We start from the raw sequence: 19033 nt of genomic DNA on the forward strand, positions 1-19033 counted from the left end.
ACACACACATATATATATATATATATATCAATTGTATTTTCAACCCTATATTGTGGAGTTGAATTCATGGAATTGCAAAAATAACTTATTTGAAAAGTTCAGTTTGTCTCAAGTGCTTGCATGGCCGGATGCTGCAAAAGCCAGCGTCAAACGGTTCCTGCGGAAAAGTCCTTAATGAAGTGGTTGGAACAGATGGTCAGTAAAAGAGGATGATAAACTGCTGATAATGAAGGGGCAGAGCTGGGCGCGGGAGCAAAGATGCGGAGCTGTTATTGGAGTGAGAAGCTTCAATTAAGTGGAAAATAGTCCAGTCCGAAAGATTCTGACAAACTGACCTGTCGGAGCTTCCTGGTAAACAAATGTTTTGGTGAGCAAATACTGCTGCATAATCAAAGAAAACATTATTTAACTGATCTTTGAGCCTGAATCAATCTTTTCCCGGACCACAACCCCATCGAGCACCTTTGGGATTAAGTCCATATTAAAGTATAATATATGTATTTGAATATGTCATTACAATCCCTGTTGGTGTAATGGTCATGCATCCAAATACTTTTGTATGTAGTGTATGTATCAGAAATACTGCCCATCCCTGCCTGGGACAGACTATGACTATTACTATAAGACATATCACATATGGTTATTTGACTGAGGGCCCCATCAAGACATCTATACTGGGCAACATATCCTAAGGGGCTGAGGGGCCCCTTTCTGACATCTGGAGTGAACAACATAACCCTTGGTATAAGATTGAGAGGCCACATTTAAATACATCACATTACATAACCAGTGCTATTTGGCTTTACCCCGGCTTGGGCCTGATGGGCCGTTCAGTAATCCATCCCTGATCCCTGCCTTTGCTGATAAATAGCAATACACAATTGCTACAATGCACACAGCAAATATGTAGTGAAAAGAAATTTAATGAATGCCTTTTCAATTTCAAATTCCAAATTCAAAGGTGATGTCAAAATGTTTAAATCTGTGATTTTTGCCTAAAGATAATTGAGGACTACTTCACAGTATCAATGCTTGGAACATTTGTTCCAGCCCTGATTCTTCTGCCGATGGAGGACAGTAGCTTCTCCTGCCACTGCCCCATCACTGATATCTCAACACTAGGTTCTGTCGGCTCTTATCACATAGGCCCACCATCTTCTATCTTAATAGAGATCTGACTGTATGCCATGGCTGCATGCTGACCCCCGGTGTGGCCTTTCAGCTTATCAGCCCGTCCACAAGCGCTGGTGCTTCCAACATCCGGCCCAGCAGAGTCTTTTGGCAGCCATGTTGTTGTTGTGGCGGTGAGTTTCACTTTTGTCTCCAGAAAAAAGTGAAAACTATTGAGGGAGGTCACATGGAATTAAAAATCACAAGCAGCAGCAGCAGCAGCAGATCATTTTATGATCAAGAAAACTTCCATAACACTGAGGCTGACGGCAATTCCAGTACATTTACAGTCAGTCCTTAAATTGAATACATTTAATGTCACTTTAAATGTCACTTTTTAACCCTAATCCCAGCAAGTAAATTTGGCCTTGGATTAATATTTTTCCAAACTACTGAATACTAACCTTTTTTTCTAATCTAAACACTTCTGTGAACAACACTATATTGTGTGTTTATAGATCCCCCCAACCTCTACAAACTGGACCTTTAAAGGAATAATTTGTTATTCTGAGAAATATGTTTGCATTTTTAGCCTCTGGCGGCCTCTGTTGATCATATTGGCAAGTGCAAGTGCGGAAACACAAACAAACAGACAGACACACAGATTAATCTTCTGCTCACAAATTTTGTTTTGATTGTATGCAAGAAACATGCACTCAGGAGATAAATTCAGGGGTCTCAAACTCAAATGACCTGGGGGTCACGCGAGCTTCAATTCTGGTCAGGAGGGGAAAAAGGAGGAAAAAAGTTCTGTTCTGTGGGGGAAAAGGGTGGGTAATATTGTCTTAAAATTATATGATGATTCTATCATGATAACGTAGTGTTAGTTTTCACGAGGAACATTATGTAGTTCTTATGATGCAGAAAACAAATCTATAAATATCCAATAAATGCCAATGTCGGAAGGACACTCTTTATTAGTAATCTGGCTCAAAGTGATGTGAAAATGCACCACATAATTGCAGATACCAAATCCATCTAAAAGTGCAAACCAAAGCAAATGATGCGGTTATGCGTATCGCATCTATGCTACATTACGATTATTAACTCCGCGTGAGGCAAGTGGGAAAAAGATGACTGACACACTGTGCCTGTTCTTTTTCACCCCCCCCTCCCCCCCAGTCCTCTATTATCTCCGATAATAACAGCCTTGTCAGCAGCAGAGCGGAAAGTCACACTTCTCAAATCACAGCACCCAGGGAGCAAATCCACAGGGCTCCGTGAGGCACCACATGATAAAACTCAGGTAAGCGTGGAAAAGCAAGGTGAGCGACTGAAGCGCAGATTACGGGCGGCACTGACCATCACTGGAGGGGGCATCTGGTGGGTATAGTAATTAACCCTACTGTGTGCGATGAGCCTGGAAACTGCTGGCTCCGAATGCCCCTGTCCGCCCCCATTCTTCAAACCTTTGGGAGGTGCAGAGATGATGAGGTGTCAAAGCCTCCAACATCCAGCCGCCCTCTGGCTCCCTGGTCACACCTATTAGAGCTGGTGAGCATTGCTGTGACCCGACTGGTCTCTCTTACTGCTCATGTGGGATAATACGGAAGGGTCGGGGATCAGAACAAAGCAAGCCGATGCTGTGATAACAGTAGTATTGGCCCTTTTTTTCATGGCAGACATGGGCCTTTTGCACGGCAGCATTATTGGTATGACGACTGGCATACCAGCCCTCTCATTTGGTTTTCTGAATGGTCTGTGTCTGATCAGAGTTGTCATATTGGGATGTTTTTATCTTTTTCTTCCAATCAGGCTTTCATTCCGATTACTTGTGTCCGTGTAAACATAGCTTCACTCTTGTGACTGATGCGACCTGAACAGAGTCATCGTTCGCGTGATCAGGAACACCTGGGCTTTAGCCTGATGAAAACCCGTCAAAATGGCAGCTGCATGACATGTCAGAGTGGGGGAAAGCACAGGTGTAATATGATGTAAATAATTACTGGGACGACTGTTGTTAATGTCACCAGGAACACCGTGGGCTTCTCCTCCGGCGACATGTCAGAATGTCTGCTATGTTAAAATGGTACAACCCAAACGCACGCACGCACCACATAAAAGGGAAGCACAGGAAAAAAAAGCACAGATCAGACACTCACACACACACGAACGATCCATCGTTTGATCTCCTTTACAAGTACAAACACACCAGAGTCAATTGAGAGGCAGCAGAGCACTTTGCAAAGCACATTTCTTACCTGTCCTATCAGGGACGTCATTAGCACTATTTGGACAGGATTAGTTTTACATGGGGAGGGGGAGTAATGTCATTTTACCACAGGACATCTGTAATATTAATGGCCAATTTGCACGGGTTAAAAACAAGGCACATGTTCTGTCACCCTGTCAACCCGGGGCGCCGACAAGGGCCCCAACACGGGAGGGTTGCAAATCTGGTGATCCCCAACCTGGTACCAGCTACACGCAAACATCTTCACCCCCCGACTTCCCAGACACCAAATGGCGCTCCAACATGTTTGCTGCACAATCTTGGTGTTGCCAAGAGCTAATGTGGAGCTAATGGGCTTAATCAGCATTGTGCGAACTCTTTTGATGGTGCTCTAAACTTATGGACAGCAAAAGTTTTCCAGATCTGTATAATAAATAGACAGACATGCTCATTTCGTCTTACAGCCAAAGTCCGCCAGTGTGTAGAGAATCAGTGATGTGGGCCTACTCTTGCTGCTTGCAGGTGACAGCTGGCCTCTCCATGCAAACACAGCATCAAAGCCAGAATTCATGAACTGCTTATTCTGCAAAAGACCAATTGCTATTTTTAATCTGTGACACGAAATAGAGGCGAGGAAAGGGGAAAGAATTGGAGCTGGAGAGCGATGGTGTGTACCCAGTGTCGGCCCTGTGCCATGCAGCTGATTTTGGCACACTGCAGCGAGCCATTTTTTTTTTTTTTTTTTTGTCTGATGTGTTTATCAACCAGATGGAATCCGAGCTAATGACATTGCAAGATGACACCATCGGGTTCCTCATCAAGTCATACTCCAATTTATGATTTTAGTTTGCATGCATGCATGACAGCACGCATATGAATGCCTGGAAGTTAGTGAGCTTTCTGCTCTGTATCTGGAAGCCGTGTTTCCAGGAAAGATTTGGTTCAGTGCTGTACAATATGTATGTATTTTTTCGCACTTCCATTAGGAATAGTACCAATATAACTGTTCCATTCTTTGGCACGAGCTCCACCCACGACAGTCAAGGTTCAAGTTCCCCATGTGACCCTCAGGAAAGCACAAGCCGTAGATGAAGCATGGATGAAGATAATATGAACATTACCAGTAATAAGTGGCTATATGATACATAGTAAAGGTTACAGTTGTATTATTTGAGCACCAAATCTACCCAAATATATTATTTCTATTATAAAAATAGATTTAAATCCATTGTTTAGTTGAGATGTGCCAAGTAAAATTGTTGTTTAAAAATGTAGTTTCACAACAGAAGTTATTTTTGCTTGAATTAAAAAAAAAACAGCTAATGTTTTGATGGTATCTCATGTGCTAATGCGCCATCACATATTAAAGATATTACAAACTGAATTTTCAGTTGAAGCTTGACTTATCACATCGCAGTATCTGTTGGACAAATCATGATTTGTTTTTGCCAAATCGTTCCCCCAACCATGAATCCTTTTTTTCCTGTCCAAATACGTCATTTTCCAACTTTTGTCAAGTTCACTTTCTGGAAAACAACAAATATACAGCAGGTCGATGCTGTTTTTATTTAGAAATATCGGCAAATATGTATAAGGCACATGGAGTCTCATGTGAATATTAATTTCTGAATAAAGAAAAAAGAAAACATCAATAGAATCCTTCTTATATTAATATAAATTGACAAATATCTACTAGACATTTATTACAAGTTTTGTTGACCGATTTTGGACCCCTGTGAGATGCAAGATGAAACGCAGTTTATCGTTTACATCCCAGAGGAAGAGGAAAGAAAGCAAACAACTGGGATTTTCTTATCTCGAGAGAAAAGAAGGGAATACGTTGAGCAAGACATGAGGCTGCCATTTTTTTTTATTCTGTAGGGCACAAAGTTTGCAACTGCCTTGATTTCAAGATTGTCTGTTTCTGCGTCGTAGCAACAAGTCTTTCTTGTCCTGTGGACGTCTTCTCCCTTTAGTGGTCGCCACAGCAGATCATCCCATCTCACCAGTGGCGCTTTTCCATTACACAGTTCTAGCACGACTCGGCTTGGTATCAGGCACATCGTTTTCCGTTACTTCATAGTACCTCCTCAACGTGGGTGGGGTCGTTAGAGCACGACTGCGTACCAGTTACTAATCCCTAATGGAAAAGCAATAAAAAAACAAGTTGAGACGAGCTAGAACTGTATAATGGAAAAGCCCCACGTGTCCGTCTCTGTTACACCAGCTGTCCTCATGTCCTCCTTCACAACATCCATGCAAACCTTCTCTGTGACTGACAGCTCCATCTTCAACCTCCTTTGTCAAAATGTGCTCATTTCTAATCTTGTCCATGCTGGTCACTCCCAATTGAGAACCTCGGCATCTTCAGCTCTGCCACCACCAGCGCCACCTCCTGTCCTTTGGACAGTGCAACTGTCGACAAGCGCTGTGGACGGTGGCTGTAAAAGTGTTATCTCAAGGACAGCACTGTCAAGATTAATGCAATCATTAATGAGGATGACTGGATGCAGGTTTAATTCCATCGCAGAGAGTATTTTATGCCAGGTTTTCGCGATGACAGTTATCACTCTATGCAGATGGACAGTGAATGTCCCACTCGAGTGTACTCGACACCTCTTTTGCCCCGTTCTCTGGAGTTGGTATTGAGGCTTTTTCGAGTTCAGGCGCATTATTAGAATCATTGTCCTGAGTTTGGCGCCCTACTTCTAAATGATCCGCAGAAGCCTGTTTATTCAGGAGCCAGGAAAAGTCTGATTCATTGGGTGGCGCATCCAGCGCCAACGCGGCTTCCTCTCCCTCCTCCACGTTGGAACCGAGCTCTTCATCCTCCTCAATTCCCTCCACCTCATGCCCCGCCTCTTCCACCGGACTACGCTCCTCCTCCAGCTCCCCGGCAGCTCCGTCTTCCATCGCGGTCACTCTCTCTCCGCCCCTCCTGTCGACTCCACTCCCCTCCACCCCCGCATCTCGCTCCAGACTGTTGAGCAGAGCAGGTGCGTCCTCCCTGCTGACGCCATCTGTGCCAAGGTCGCTGCCAGTGGTGTGGCATTCCCACAGCGATTCATCTGCACTTCTGCTGTCTGACACATCGGGGAGAGGAGAGATGAGACGACTGGTCATCTGAACTGCTCATTTGATCTGTGGTCATTTGGCTACAATGCTTTTACTCTAAAGTCAAGGCCAAAGAAACAACAACAGCAACAAGGATGCCTTGTACGGTGGCATCCACAGTATGTATGTAAAACAGCTTTAGTGTCCAAAACAAAATGATGCACTTGGCATTACACATGTTTATGATGCATGAAGAGACCCACACATACATAATTTAAATCAGCAGCAGACACTTATCATAATAACAATAACAGGGTTTATAAACATTATATGGGATATATGGGATATAGGATATAGGATCTCCTGTGGTCAAAACCTTTTTGAGAGGGGTACTGAGGATCTTTAGGTTTGTAGAAGCTGCTCAATGCTGGCAATCTGACTGTTAAAGCGCTGTGTTTACGAGTAGTGCATCATCACATCTTCAAATAGCTAGTTTTGTTACAATACTTATTACATTACTTAGCTACATTTATTCATGCAAAAAATTATATAAAAGGGACAGAAACAGTTTAAAGTAAGAAAATTAGGAAATGTTGCAATGATAAATGGAAAAAAAATGGTGGTTAAACCCACAAATTGTCTGTAAAATTAAACACATATTACACAATAAAATTATTGTGATGAATGTTGTTTTAAATGAATTGCAGATATTCAAAGCTGCTTGAAGGAGACACTCAAAGAGCTAAAGATACAATTAACTTGGTGTCTCAGACTAATGATGGATTATTTAGTAGACGATAAAACAACTTTACTTCTATCGTTAAATGTATTGCAAGATAAAATGCTGTTCTTTGCTGGTTGATTCTCAAGGGATTTAAAATTGGATAAAAAGAAAAAAAAAAAGAGTATTTCCTCTTTTAGACCTGCACCACGATGTCAGTGTACAAAGTTATTTCAATTACTTATGTGACTGAAGTGCTTCCATGGCAACAGGCTAAATTTAGCAGCAGCGCCCCAGACAACAGGACGCAAGACAAGTGTGACGCCTCGCATCTCGGCAACAGCAACAGCTTAGTTCCGCTTCTTTCTGCCGAAATATGCTCTCACTTTGGGGATCGGTGACCCATATTTGTTGATGTGAAGGCGAAAAAGGTTAAAGACAGCACAGAGTCCACAACCCCCCCCCCCCCACACACACATGCAAAAAGCATGCAGGAAGAAAACAACATTACTTAAACTTGCATCCATATTTATGGTCCCCACCCCCACGTAAAGAGAAGATGGCAGAAGTTTCTGAATGTCAGCGAGCAAGAATTTGGCTTCACATTTCCAAAATGCCATGGCATTTGGGCAGCTTGCACCAATGAGGGGCAGGGTGGAGTGGAGGAGGGAATGCAAAGGACTTGGGTTTAAACACGGAAGGAAGCAAAGAGCGTTTAGCACGCGGTGGCTAATTACAGCGGGTGCTCCCATCAACGGGAGCAGAAGCCAGCTACACCCGATTAGACACTCACCTCTGGGCGGCTGCTGCACGATGGGCTGCATGATTGGCTGAGATGTGGCACGTGTCGGCGAAAGCTCTGGTTGGAGGTTTTCATTCAGCATGCTGTTGTTCCGTGTCCCTGTTAAGACCAACACAGAGGAACACACACACAAAAGTCATTACTTTCACAAACAAACAGGCAAAGGACGAGTTTGCTACAGGTTTGTGCACATTGGGATGGCATGGATTTAAGCATGTGTATGAATGCTGCACTGCATGTGCTCTCTGAGGGCCAGGTCATAGTTTTGGCTTCAATATTGAAATTATACATGTTGAAAAATTTTAATATTTACTGCCTATCTCTGGTCAAACATCAGTTACTGCATTCACATTTTGCCAATGGCTATTTTAGTCCATGTTTTCATCACTCTCTTGTCTAATCATTGCAAGGCTCAGACTCCTCCCATGCCCCCTCCCTCACTCAGGTCTCAGCCCACTTCTAGGCATTTTACAAATAATTTATTTGATAAATGTAGTAATAATAATTATTTTTTTCTTTTTTTTCCAAATAGTGCCTTTACACAGCATACAAACAATGTAAGCACTGTGGCTAGTGACGTGGCTTCCAATTCCTTATCATCCGTCTTCATTAGTGATGGCTGCATGCCTCTTAGCCTGACACCATATGCTGCTACTCAAAGGGAGAATGTGTACCATAATCCAGACGTCACAGATACACACAACAAAACTAGATGCACAAAAGAATCTGCAAGTGAGCACATGGGTCTTAGTCTCAGAAGAACCCAGTGAATAATCTCTGTTTCGCAGACCATCCAAGTGTGGGGCATAAAAACAAACACAGGAAAGAAAAAATTAACAGAGTGACATGATGCACAAGCGTCTTGAATGGTGAATGGACATGGCATGACTGACATTGGAAAAAAGGGGGACCCCCCGTCTTGGCCGATTTCAAATCAAGTTACAAAGCTGTTGGCCATTTCAAATGTTTGACAGAAACAATGACGGACACAAACAGTGACGGACACTGTGTTAAATTGGTTTTAAAACGAGCCTTGTCCACAGTAAAGTAACTCAACAATTATGAGTTTACGCAGATATTCACCACCTCCATAGGATGTATCCTAAAAGAAATTGGGTGCTCCCCTGGCTTTTCCTCTTAAACCATCATGGAGTACCATTTTGAGAGAGGTTTCAGGAAGACCTGCAGACTGATGGCCAATTATGAGGTGATATTGGTTATCATTTATGAGGAGCAGAGCACAGTGGCAGGGGAGTTGCAACAGGGTAAGCAAAGCAGGCCCCGATTTGAGAGGGGGACTTCCGAGAAGCGCTAATAACATTAGTCTACAGCAATGACAATTTCCTGCTTAAATTCTAAGTTTCGTTGTGCGTAGAAGACTGTAATGATGCCACACCACGTTTCAACTTTCATCCAAAAAGCTTCTTTAGAACTGAAGAACTTCCAAGGCGCTTCTTTCGTACTGAGGAAACCTTGAAAGTCAACTGAAACTGACTTGACTTGACTGATAGGTGGAAAGTCAAGTAAAAGTGTGAATGTGGGTATTAAGCCGTGTTTCCAAACGGTTCAGTTCAGCTCGGTACAGTATGGTACATATTTTTTGCGATTCCGTTTGTAATAGTGTCAAAATAACCAGCCCCAACTGTTCCATTCTTTGGTACCCTTCCCTTGGTGTACCAGAGTAAAATGGTATGGTCTGGTCAGGGTGGAGCAGCTGATTGGGCAACAAACAAAAAAAGTCACTCCCTTGCAATTGGTGCAACTATCCCATGGAAGTCGACAGTCTATTCTCATAGAAAGTTTGATGTCTTGTTGAGACAAACAGCCACAAACCAAGCAGTAAAAAAAAGAGCTGCTGGACGTCCTCCATTGTTCTCCCTTTTGTCTTATTCGCTGATGCCTTGCATAGTCGTCACACCAGTAAGACGTCGTGCTACGCAGCCATAAGTCACAGCCCACACCCCCTCTACCAAAGCAAACCCAACCGTACCACGAAGGAAACAGTAAAAAAGATGTATGTGAAGGTTCTCCATCATTCGGGGTCATTGTCTCTTCAGGAGTTTGGTGTTTGAGTTGTTTTACGGTTTCATGGCAGTTTATTCTGCAGTCATCTAACCACCTGCCACGCACAAGGTACCAAGATAGCAAATCATAAACTTCACAAACAAAGAGACAAAAAAACAAGACTTGAAAAAGAGTGCTGTATATGAACACCATATATTCAGTAGCTTATGAATCCTGCTATACTTTTCACTTGCTTTGTTGCATTTTGTCTTGCATTTATTCTGCAATGGGGGTGGGGCAGTCAAGGGAGAAGACTGAGGGAGCTATCAATCAGAACTTTATCTGACTCACTGCATCAATGGGATTGTTATTGTTTTTCACTCTCTCTTCCTCTCCCTCATCCAAAGACAATGTAGTCACCTCTGGTGTTCTACAGACCTCAAGTAGGCAGCCAAGGTCCTCCATCCGATCCTGTTCGCCTTTAATATCCATCAGTCCAACTTCATATCACATCAAGGCCACAGACGCTTGCATCTCTCTCTACATCTCCGTCTCCCTAACTGTGGTGGACAGTGCGGTTGTCAGGCACTCTGGGCCCACTCGCCTACAAATTCCCTAATAACGGCACATTCCCCTAAATGTGTTTGTAATGTGGGCAATCATTTTCAGTAATGGATGCTTGTCAGCTTTATGGCACTGAGAATGACGGTCTCATGACAGGACACCGCCATTCAGCCGCAGCCCCTCCACATCTCAGGCTGGCCCATACGTGACACAACATCTCCCTCCAGTGGGGATAAGAGAGAGCTGCTTTCAATGTGGACTGTCTCATCTCCTGACTGTTTGGATGCTTGATTTTGGCTGACGGTGGCGAGGTGATGTTGAAAGACACTATGGGGAAAGTGTATGTTGAGTATTTACAGGTTTAGACTTGCTTTATGTATACAAATGCATGGATCCATGTGCAAATAACTAGGTCCAAATTTAATAACTTACTTATCAGAGCATTCTCATACTGTAAAACCTTTCTGTTATTCAAATTCATCCTCTTGTCTGTCGACAGAGATTGCAATATCCACTTTCCAGTCACTTTATTAGGTTCAGGGGACACCTAATAAAGTGACTGCTGCTGTCCCTCATCTGCGTCATGATAAACGGCTGGCTATTTGATTTATCATCATCATTTTAAACCAGTCTGGCCATTCTCATCCGAGACCAACATGTCATTTTTGCTAAGAGAACCTGGATATTTTCTCTTTTTCAACCCTGGAGATGGTTGCAAGTGACAATCCCAGTTAATCAACAATCAACACATCTGGCAAGACCAACAACCATGTCACGTTCAAAGTAATTTAATTTACCTTTCCTCTGCATTCTGATGCTTGGTTGGAACTAGACTGTATTAACCATGTCTACATGGCCTTAATGCTGTTGCTGTTGTTGCCATGCGATTGGCTGTTTAGAGTGCTAAAATGATATAAGGTGTTTGGTGAGCGTATATCAGTCTTTTAAGAGTGATATTTTTGACAGATGTGATGTGAAAATGGAGAAACAAAATGGTATGCTGCCTGAAACAACGTCACTCTACCAACAACACTCCCAACCTCAACATGAAAAACTGAAGACAGATCAAGTGAACTAAAAGGATCAGTGAATGATATTTAAACTGAATGATTCAGCCAGTGGTATCATGAGCGTGGACACATGAGCGGGTGGTCGACGAAGTCGACCTATTGCAAACGTCGGGCATGAGGTGATGTGTTTTCTGGGCATCTGCCCAGATTTGTCCTGGCATGGCATGACATAATGGAGGGCATGGATGGGCTAAGTGAGGTAGAAGGAATACATACTCCCAATTCCCACTGATACACGGTAGGTCAAGCCTGAGATGCAGCGAGCGAGAGAGGAGAGAAAGACATATTGTTAAAAGCAACAAAACCCTGTTAACGTGTTCGAAGAAAAAAAAAAAGTGGAAACGATTAAAAACATTATGTTAGGGGTTGCCCAACGGTAATAAAGATTGACATTCGAGAGGCAGAACTGGGAAAATGCTTTCATCTAATATTTCTGAACCAGAATCTATTTTTTGCTGGTATGATAACTGCATTTCCTTTATATGAACTGTATGCTTACACCCAGGTACAACCAGAAACATGCACACAGTCACTATGTTATGTTCATGCTCATGATGAGGTTGTGTAAAATTTCAGATTATGTGAAAAGCTCGATAGTGATTTCATCACAGGTTCTGTAGTAATTTCATTGACCGAGTTGCTTTCTTAAAAACAATCACTGATTACTTGCTGTCTTACAAAAATGTATTAAAACAGTTCATTATCAGGGAACAGATTAAATTAAATTACTAGTTGTTTGTTTTCATACTCACTGAAAGCTCTTAAATGGCAGTCAAATTACTCTGCAATTGTTTAATCTATGTTTATTGGATTATTTAGAGATTGATTTCGCAGCACAGCCTTTTTTTATTTTTATTTTCTTTGCCACACACCTGGAAGACTCCACAATCCTGAAACCTCCAAGGTCTTCAGCTTTCTTTCCAAATCAGCAACTCTGTTTCCAAGGATCCTGCAGACAGAGTAGAAAAGGTCGGGTTACTTTTACGATTGTGAGCCTGTGCCTCAACAGTGCTGCAGTGTTTGTCTTGTAGGTGGAGGAGGACTCTGAGAACAGGAAGTCAAACATTGTTAAGTGCGTAAGGTGCTTTAATTTAAAGGATTAATATAAAGTCATGTTTCCGCCAAGTGGAACGGTTTGGTACAGTCTTTCTATTAAGAATAGTACCAAAATGACCAGCCCCAACCTTCTTTTCAGCACCCTTTCCCTTGGGTTTCCAGAATAAAATGATACAGTACAGGTTGCTCCATCAACAACCAGCAGAAAAGCGTCACTCACTTGAGATCGGTGTAAATATCCCATGGAAGTGGAAGCTAATGCCCGCAATTTATACTCATACATAAGTTTAACATCTTGAGACATATAGCCACAAACCGAATTGACTGACCGAAGATACTGTTTTCAGTCAAAACACAAGCCTGACTCAGGGCTTTACCATTCCAAACTGCACCATAATGTACCATACCATGACGGAAACACAGTAAAGGGTCTGAAGATTCCCTGTCACCCACGGTCATTGTATATTCAGGAGTTTTGGGTTTGAGAGTTTCACAGTTTCTTCCCAGGACTTTAACATTCCAGATACCATACCATACTGTACCAAACCAAACCACACAGCATAATTCATGTGCCGGGGGTGTCTCAGTACCTGTTGGTGTGCCTCTGGTGCTGGATGACCAGATTCTTCTCATGGATAGTCTCCAGCAGAGCTGTGGCCAGGGACTTGAGGTCAGCGATGGACTGAGGTGTGGCCGGCAGACTGCAGCCTTGCTCTTCCAGGATCATCTCCTGTACTGAACGACAGTGGAAAGAATAAGAAGCAGAAAAGATAAACAGAAGATATAAGGGATTAGAAGAAGAAAATCGTGAGATTTTTTTTTTTTTTTCAATGGAACCTTGACGTGCCATGGGTATGTTTTGTACTAACCTAAAATACAACTTTCATAAGTCATAAAAAATAGATTAAAAGAAAAGTGAGAAGAGGGTAATATCACAAGAGACGGGGAAAAGCAGCGTGACAAGAGCAAAACAGAGACAGAGTAAGAAACAGCTGTCGACGAGGTGACACTCTCCTAAGTTTAACTCCAGAGCCCACTGTGCTGCTTCTGCCAGCAACTGTCAGTCATCATGGCAGGCTCATTTCCCTGCCAGTGGCTCTCTCTACCACTCAGAATACAATTAGTAACCCAGCTGGTGTCCGCTGGTGGCTTGAAGGATCAGCAAAAAATAAAGATAAATAATAAAAAAAAACTTGATTCACTGAATAATACAATGATTTATGGCGAGACACAAAGATGCTTTTAGAAAATTGTCATTTATCTGATTAAAAACTGTCAATTAGAAGTGATGGGGAAACAGTTTATACAGATTCCACATCAGCTGCTCTGGCTCCTGAGCAGGACAGTGTGTGTTTTCACCTTGTTTGGCTGACAGGACTCCAGTGAGAGGACTGTTGTTGGATTTCCCAAATGTGGTGGAGTTTTTCCTTCTCTCAAGCGCCGTCTGTGGGGAGAAACAAAAACAAAAAAATGCTGTGTTTGATGAGCAAATTTAAACGAAGAAAGAAATAAGAATTTGTACAGCTTTACATTTTTAAAGGTCCGGTGTGCATCATTTAGGATTATTTATTGGCAAAAATTGTACAACCGATAAGTATGTTTGAAGATGTGAATTGCTTTAAAATAATAACAAAAAAAATGGTTTTCGTAACCATTTAGAAGTACTATTTTTGTTTCAGAAAATTGGCCACTACAGTTTCCGAATGCACATGGGTGAGGGAGAGGTGAGCGAAGGAGGTAGATGTCACTAATCCTTACAGACTGGACCTTTAAAAGACATGCATCGGCTGTTCTGTACCTTATACTTCATGATGTTTGATTTCAGGAGATTGACCTCCTCTTGCAGTTGGCTGAAACGCTCGTGCAAATACCTGCAGTAACAATGAAGACATTCACATATGACAAAGTCGATTACAAGACATAATAGCTCAAGTCTTCTATCACCAATTAATGACTTACAACTTTAATTTCCACCCACCACTCCCCAAAGAGAGAAAGAGAGAGTTTTTTTTTTACTCATACAACACAGATAAAACTAGAAAAGCACTCGGAGAGCGCAGACCTCCGCCAAGGCAGCTCAAAACAAACGAACAAGCTTGAAAGAAAGTGGTTTAGCTCGTAGCTAGCAGCTGTTAACTGGTTCATGTCGAGTCTCTTTTGTTTTTGCCTGCAGTGTAGGTGAATGTTAACACTCGATTACACGACTAAAACCAAAGATTAAAACTTGTATTGTAATACACTTGTAATTTAATTTAATATCTACAAAATGAAAGATAACAAAAATGTGTATTTGTCTAATAAGCATAACTAATAAATAAGAATATCTAATAAAACAAGGGATATAATACTTGATGTGACATTATCATGTATTAGCGTGTGGTTTTGATATTTCCCGCTGTGTCCCACTCACTTGTTTTCCATACAGAGGGCGTCCACATCGATGATGCGTGCCACGTTGTTGCCCAAGACATGGTTAAGCTCCACGTTGAGTCGATCGGCCTTCTCCCTGAACACGTCACGCTCCGCCTTCACGTCCTGCAGCTCGTCCGACAGAGCCTTCACGTTGTGCTGCATCTCCTCCTTCTAAAAAAAAGGCAGACCGTTCCTCAATCCTGGTCCTGAGGACCCACTGCCCCACATGTTTTAGAAGTGTCCTTGCTCCAAAACACCTGATTCAAATAAGTGGGTCATCACCAGACTTCTGCAGTGCTTGCTAAAGTGCTGACCATTCCAGTCAGGTGTGTTGGAGCAAGGAAACATCGAAAGAAATCCTGATTAAAGCCCGTCCCACACTAGAGAATAATTGTCCAGATTTTGCTCCCTATCTGGCCCTCAGACTTAAGCAATCAAACTTTCTTTTGACTTCCTGATTTCTTCAGAAAGTGCTGTTCGAAGAGGAAACGCATACCATAAAGTACGAATTAATGAAACTAAGTGAAAATCTATGAAAAAATATGATACAACAATAATAATAATAATAAGAAGAAAAAAAGATAAATGTATAAACCTGCAGTCCTGCTCGCTCGAGCTGAAGAACCAAATCCTCACGTTCATGGGCAGGAAAGTGACGTGTCCCCACTTCCTCATCCCCCAGCCTTTGTCGAGTAATGGTCATCCTCAGAAGCTGGGAAGAAAACAGGGCAAAAAATTAGGTCAAGTGACTGATATTTAAAAGTGTGTAACGTTCAATACATAGAATTTATGCACTTTGTTCTCCATGTTGTAAATAAACAGAGAAATCCTGCACAGATATCGCAATGTATCGCAATATGATTGTCTTACAATATATTGATCATCACAGAATCCTTTAATGGTGATATTATTGGTATCATGGACCATCGCGATTCATATTGTTTTTCGTACACATTTTTATGATCCTTAGCGATTATGATGTAAAAAATCTGAGTTTTAATGTAAAAACACAGACATGAAGTGATCTTCTGCTCATTTATGTGAGTTCATGCAATCACTACATGCAGAACTTGAGTCGTGAAAGGGACTTGGGGAGAAAGCAGGGAAGAGGCGGGGAAGGGTGACATCGAGTGAGAACCACCAGGGGAGGAGCACTGGCTGAGGCTCTAATGGTTCCAGCACTACTCATCTCAACTCGTTTTTTTTTGCTGTTCCATTAGGGGATAGAAACAGACGCTTTTTTTGGTACCTGTTCTGGCAAGGTTCCAAATCGAGCTGAGTCGATACTAAAAAAGTGACGCCAACAGACTACCAGCCACTAAACGGCAGAGTGTCATCATAGGAAGACTCACGAGCGTGAAATCCGCAACTGAGCAATGCCAAACAATGTGAATCAGTTAAGAAGACTTAAAAATCATAAAAAAATATGTGTTAATCTCTAACATTTTAGCAAGGAAATTTCTAAAATCTCAATATTCAACAGAGGAGTCTGGTGTATTTAGCTGCAGCACTGCCAAAAACCAGTGATCGTGTGTCGAATTCACAACCATTCAGGCATATTTCAGTCCAGTGACTGTGGCAGACAGTCATTCAGGAAGTCCTGAATCTCTGTATCTCGTATAAGAAATGTATCTATGTGTCTTAAGAAGTCCATATATCGTGCTGCCCTCTATGTGGTGCTACTGGTAACCTCACCTTGTTATCCCCCTGGGCCTCCGTAAGCCTCTGTGTCAGCTCCTTCACCTCCTCAGCGAGCCGTTTCGCTCGTTCCCTCGAGTCTCTCAACAGCTGAGCCAAGTTCACCTGAGTGAGAGGACATGAGACATGAATGCACAGAGACGAAGACAGCTGAGGACAGGTTCTTATTTTCCATACCCCTGGCATAATGCAACAGTTGTCAGTGAAATCATAATCAAACTTACTTGATTGCGTTTTTCTGGCGGCAAAGAGGGATCACCATCCTGTAACATTAAAAGAACGACAAACATAAAAATAGCAAAATATTTCACGATGCCTGTAATAAAGTGAGACGCGACGGCGCACACGGACTCACGATAAGCTCTCTGTACTTCTTCTTGAGTCCCTGGTGGCGCTCCCGCAGCTGGTTGGCCATCAGCCTGTACTGGTCTCTCTCCTGCTGACAGGTATCCAGCTCTTTGGACAGAATGAGCAGAGCCTCTTTCTTACTCTCCAGTTTACGCTTGCACACCAGGAACTACCACAAACACCGCACGCAAAGAACAGAACACACAGCAGTGGGATTATCAGATATATTATGCAAACATGTGCTCATGTAGCAGGTTGTTGTCCTCATCATTCCATCCATCTAGGGCTGGGTGATAGAGGGGGGAAATAAAATCTTACCACAATATTTTTTGAATTATTACATTTTGATAAACATCACAATATAAATCAAATCAATATTTCTGACAAGCTTATAGGTAAGGCTGATCAATATGGCTTATAAATAATATCCCAATTTTTTTAGCAGCTTTATATCCCTATATACAAGATAAATATACTTTTGATTATTTAATTAGCTCTATATATAATTTATAATAAATAGTGTAAATCATACATGTACTCAACATAATAAATGTTATGTTTACCAATACAACAGCCTTTAAAACCAAGAAAAGTCATCACAGATTCCTTTATCATGCTATAACGATATCCAAAATCTAAGATCTTGTCTCACGTCACAATATAGAGAATATCCATGTATCACATCCAGCTTTCATGAAATCTGCTGTATCATCCTGCTTGCCTTGTTCCTACAGGCCCTATTCTGTGATGAATTGACAGCACTGGCATCAACCCAGACCAGTTCTCCTCTCCGACAAGAGGGTAAAACACACACCAGTGTCTGCAGCCGAGTGTTTAAAGTGCAGATAAGACCAGAGTAAACGTGGACAGCCGTCAGACCGGCTCTTAACCAAATTAAACAGCAGCAAGAGGGGGAAAAAAAAGTCTCACACAACTTTAGTGGCGGGTGCTAATTCTCTCATGTCGAGCTGAACCTGGTGATTTTTCATACATTGTGGACAAAAAAAAACTGTTTCTAAAGCAAAGCAGCCTCATCAATTTTTCTATGATATTTTATGTATTATTTGACAAATTAAAAATGATTTATACCTAAGCAGGTAGACAGGTGATTTTTCATTTCAACAGCGATTATGTATATCAATATAATAATCAATCCCTTCATTTTTAAAATGAAAGAAAGGGAATATATATTCTGAATTAGAAACAGAAGGGATTATCTCCAGGCAGAATTAAATTGTCAATATTTCATACTTGAATTATGGATAGTCACAGTTTAATGGCAGATGTCTACAACTGAACAACGGGCATCCATAATTCCAGTATCATTTTTAAACAATTTAAAATATTTCAAATTTAATCCGGACTAATAAAGGGAATTGGAGACATCTTTAACTGATCACACACAAGGAAGAAATTGATTACATATCACATTTAGTTTCCCACAGGTGGGTAAATCCATTTCATACAGCAACATATGGATTTGACCATGGGAGCCTGAACTAAAAGAGCCGGATGCTATCGGCCTGACAGGCTAGCATGCTAGCTTACTCACTCAATAAACTATCGTCTCTTGCTAAACATAACACAGGAGAGTTCCCGTCTGATGTTCAACAGCTCATATATGAAGCCACTGGAGCTGGTTCCATATGGAGCAGCAGGGGAGCGTCCTCTGCTGTACCTGTAAACGGCTTTCGCCACTCACTTACCTCGTTGACCAGCCCCTGCCAGTCACCCTCACTCCTCTTGGAAGACTGCATTGTGTTGTATTTTATAATTTTGAGCACACTAACGCGTAAATACAGCAGCTCGTCTTCTTCTCTGTGCCTGTGTCCGAGTCGCCGGTCGCCTCGCCTCCTTCTCCCGTTTGTTTATCCTTCGACGTCACTTTCTCGTGGCACTGCTGTCAAGTCTCGCGGAATGAGACGAGCAAAGAAAACTTCCCGTGGAAAAATAAAACAAAC

The 19033-nt window shown here is 42.0% G+C and overlaps 1 protein-coding gene across 1 annotated transcript; it reads right to left on the reverse strand.

Annotated features, from left to right (window-relative positions):
- Window positions 1–5914: 5914 nt before the first annotated feature.
- ccdc149a (coiled-coil domain containing 149a) lies at window positions 5915–18829 on the reverse strand (the record flags this gene model as incomplete). Its single annotated transcript, XM_083910642.1, has 13 exons — window positions 5915–6426; window positions 7912–8019; window positions 11775–11807; window positions 12431–12507; window positions 13205–13349; window positions 13974–14058; window positions 14413–14485; window positions 15025–15197; window positions 15622–15738; window positions 16722–16829; window positions 16949–16987; window positions 17080–17241; window positions 18779–18829. 13 exons carry the CDS (start codon window positions 18827–18829, stop codon window positions 5915–5917), a joined length of 1683 nt encoding a protein of 560 aa, XP_083766768.1.
- Between the last annotated feature and the right edge of the window lie 204 nt (window positions 18830–19033).

This window comes from Microchirus variegatus (genome assembly GCF_963457635.1).
Source record: "Microchirus variegatus genome assembly, chromosome: 2".
Classification (NCBI taxonomy): domain Eukaryota; kingdom Metazoa; phylum Chordata; class Actinopteri; order Pleuronectiformes; family Soleidae; genus Microchirus; species Microchirus variegatus.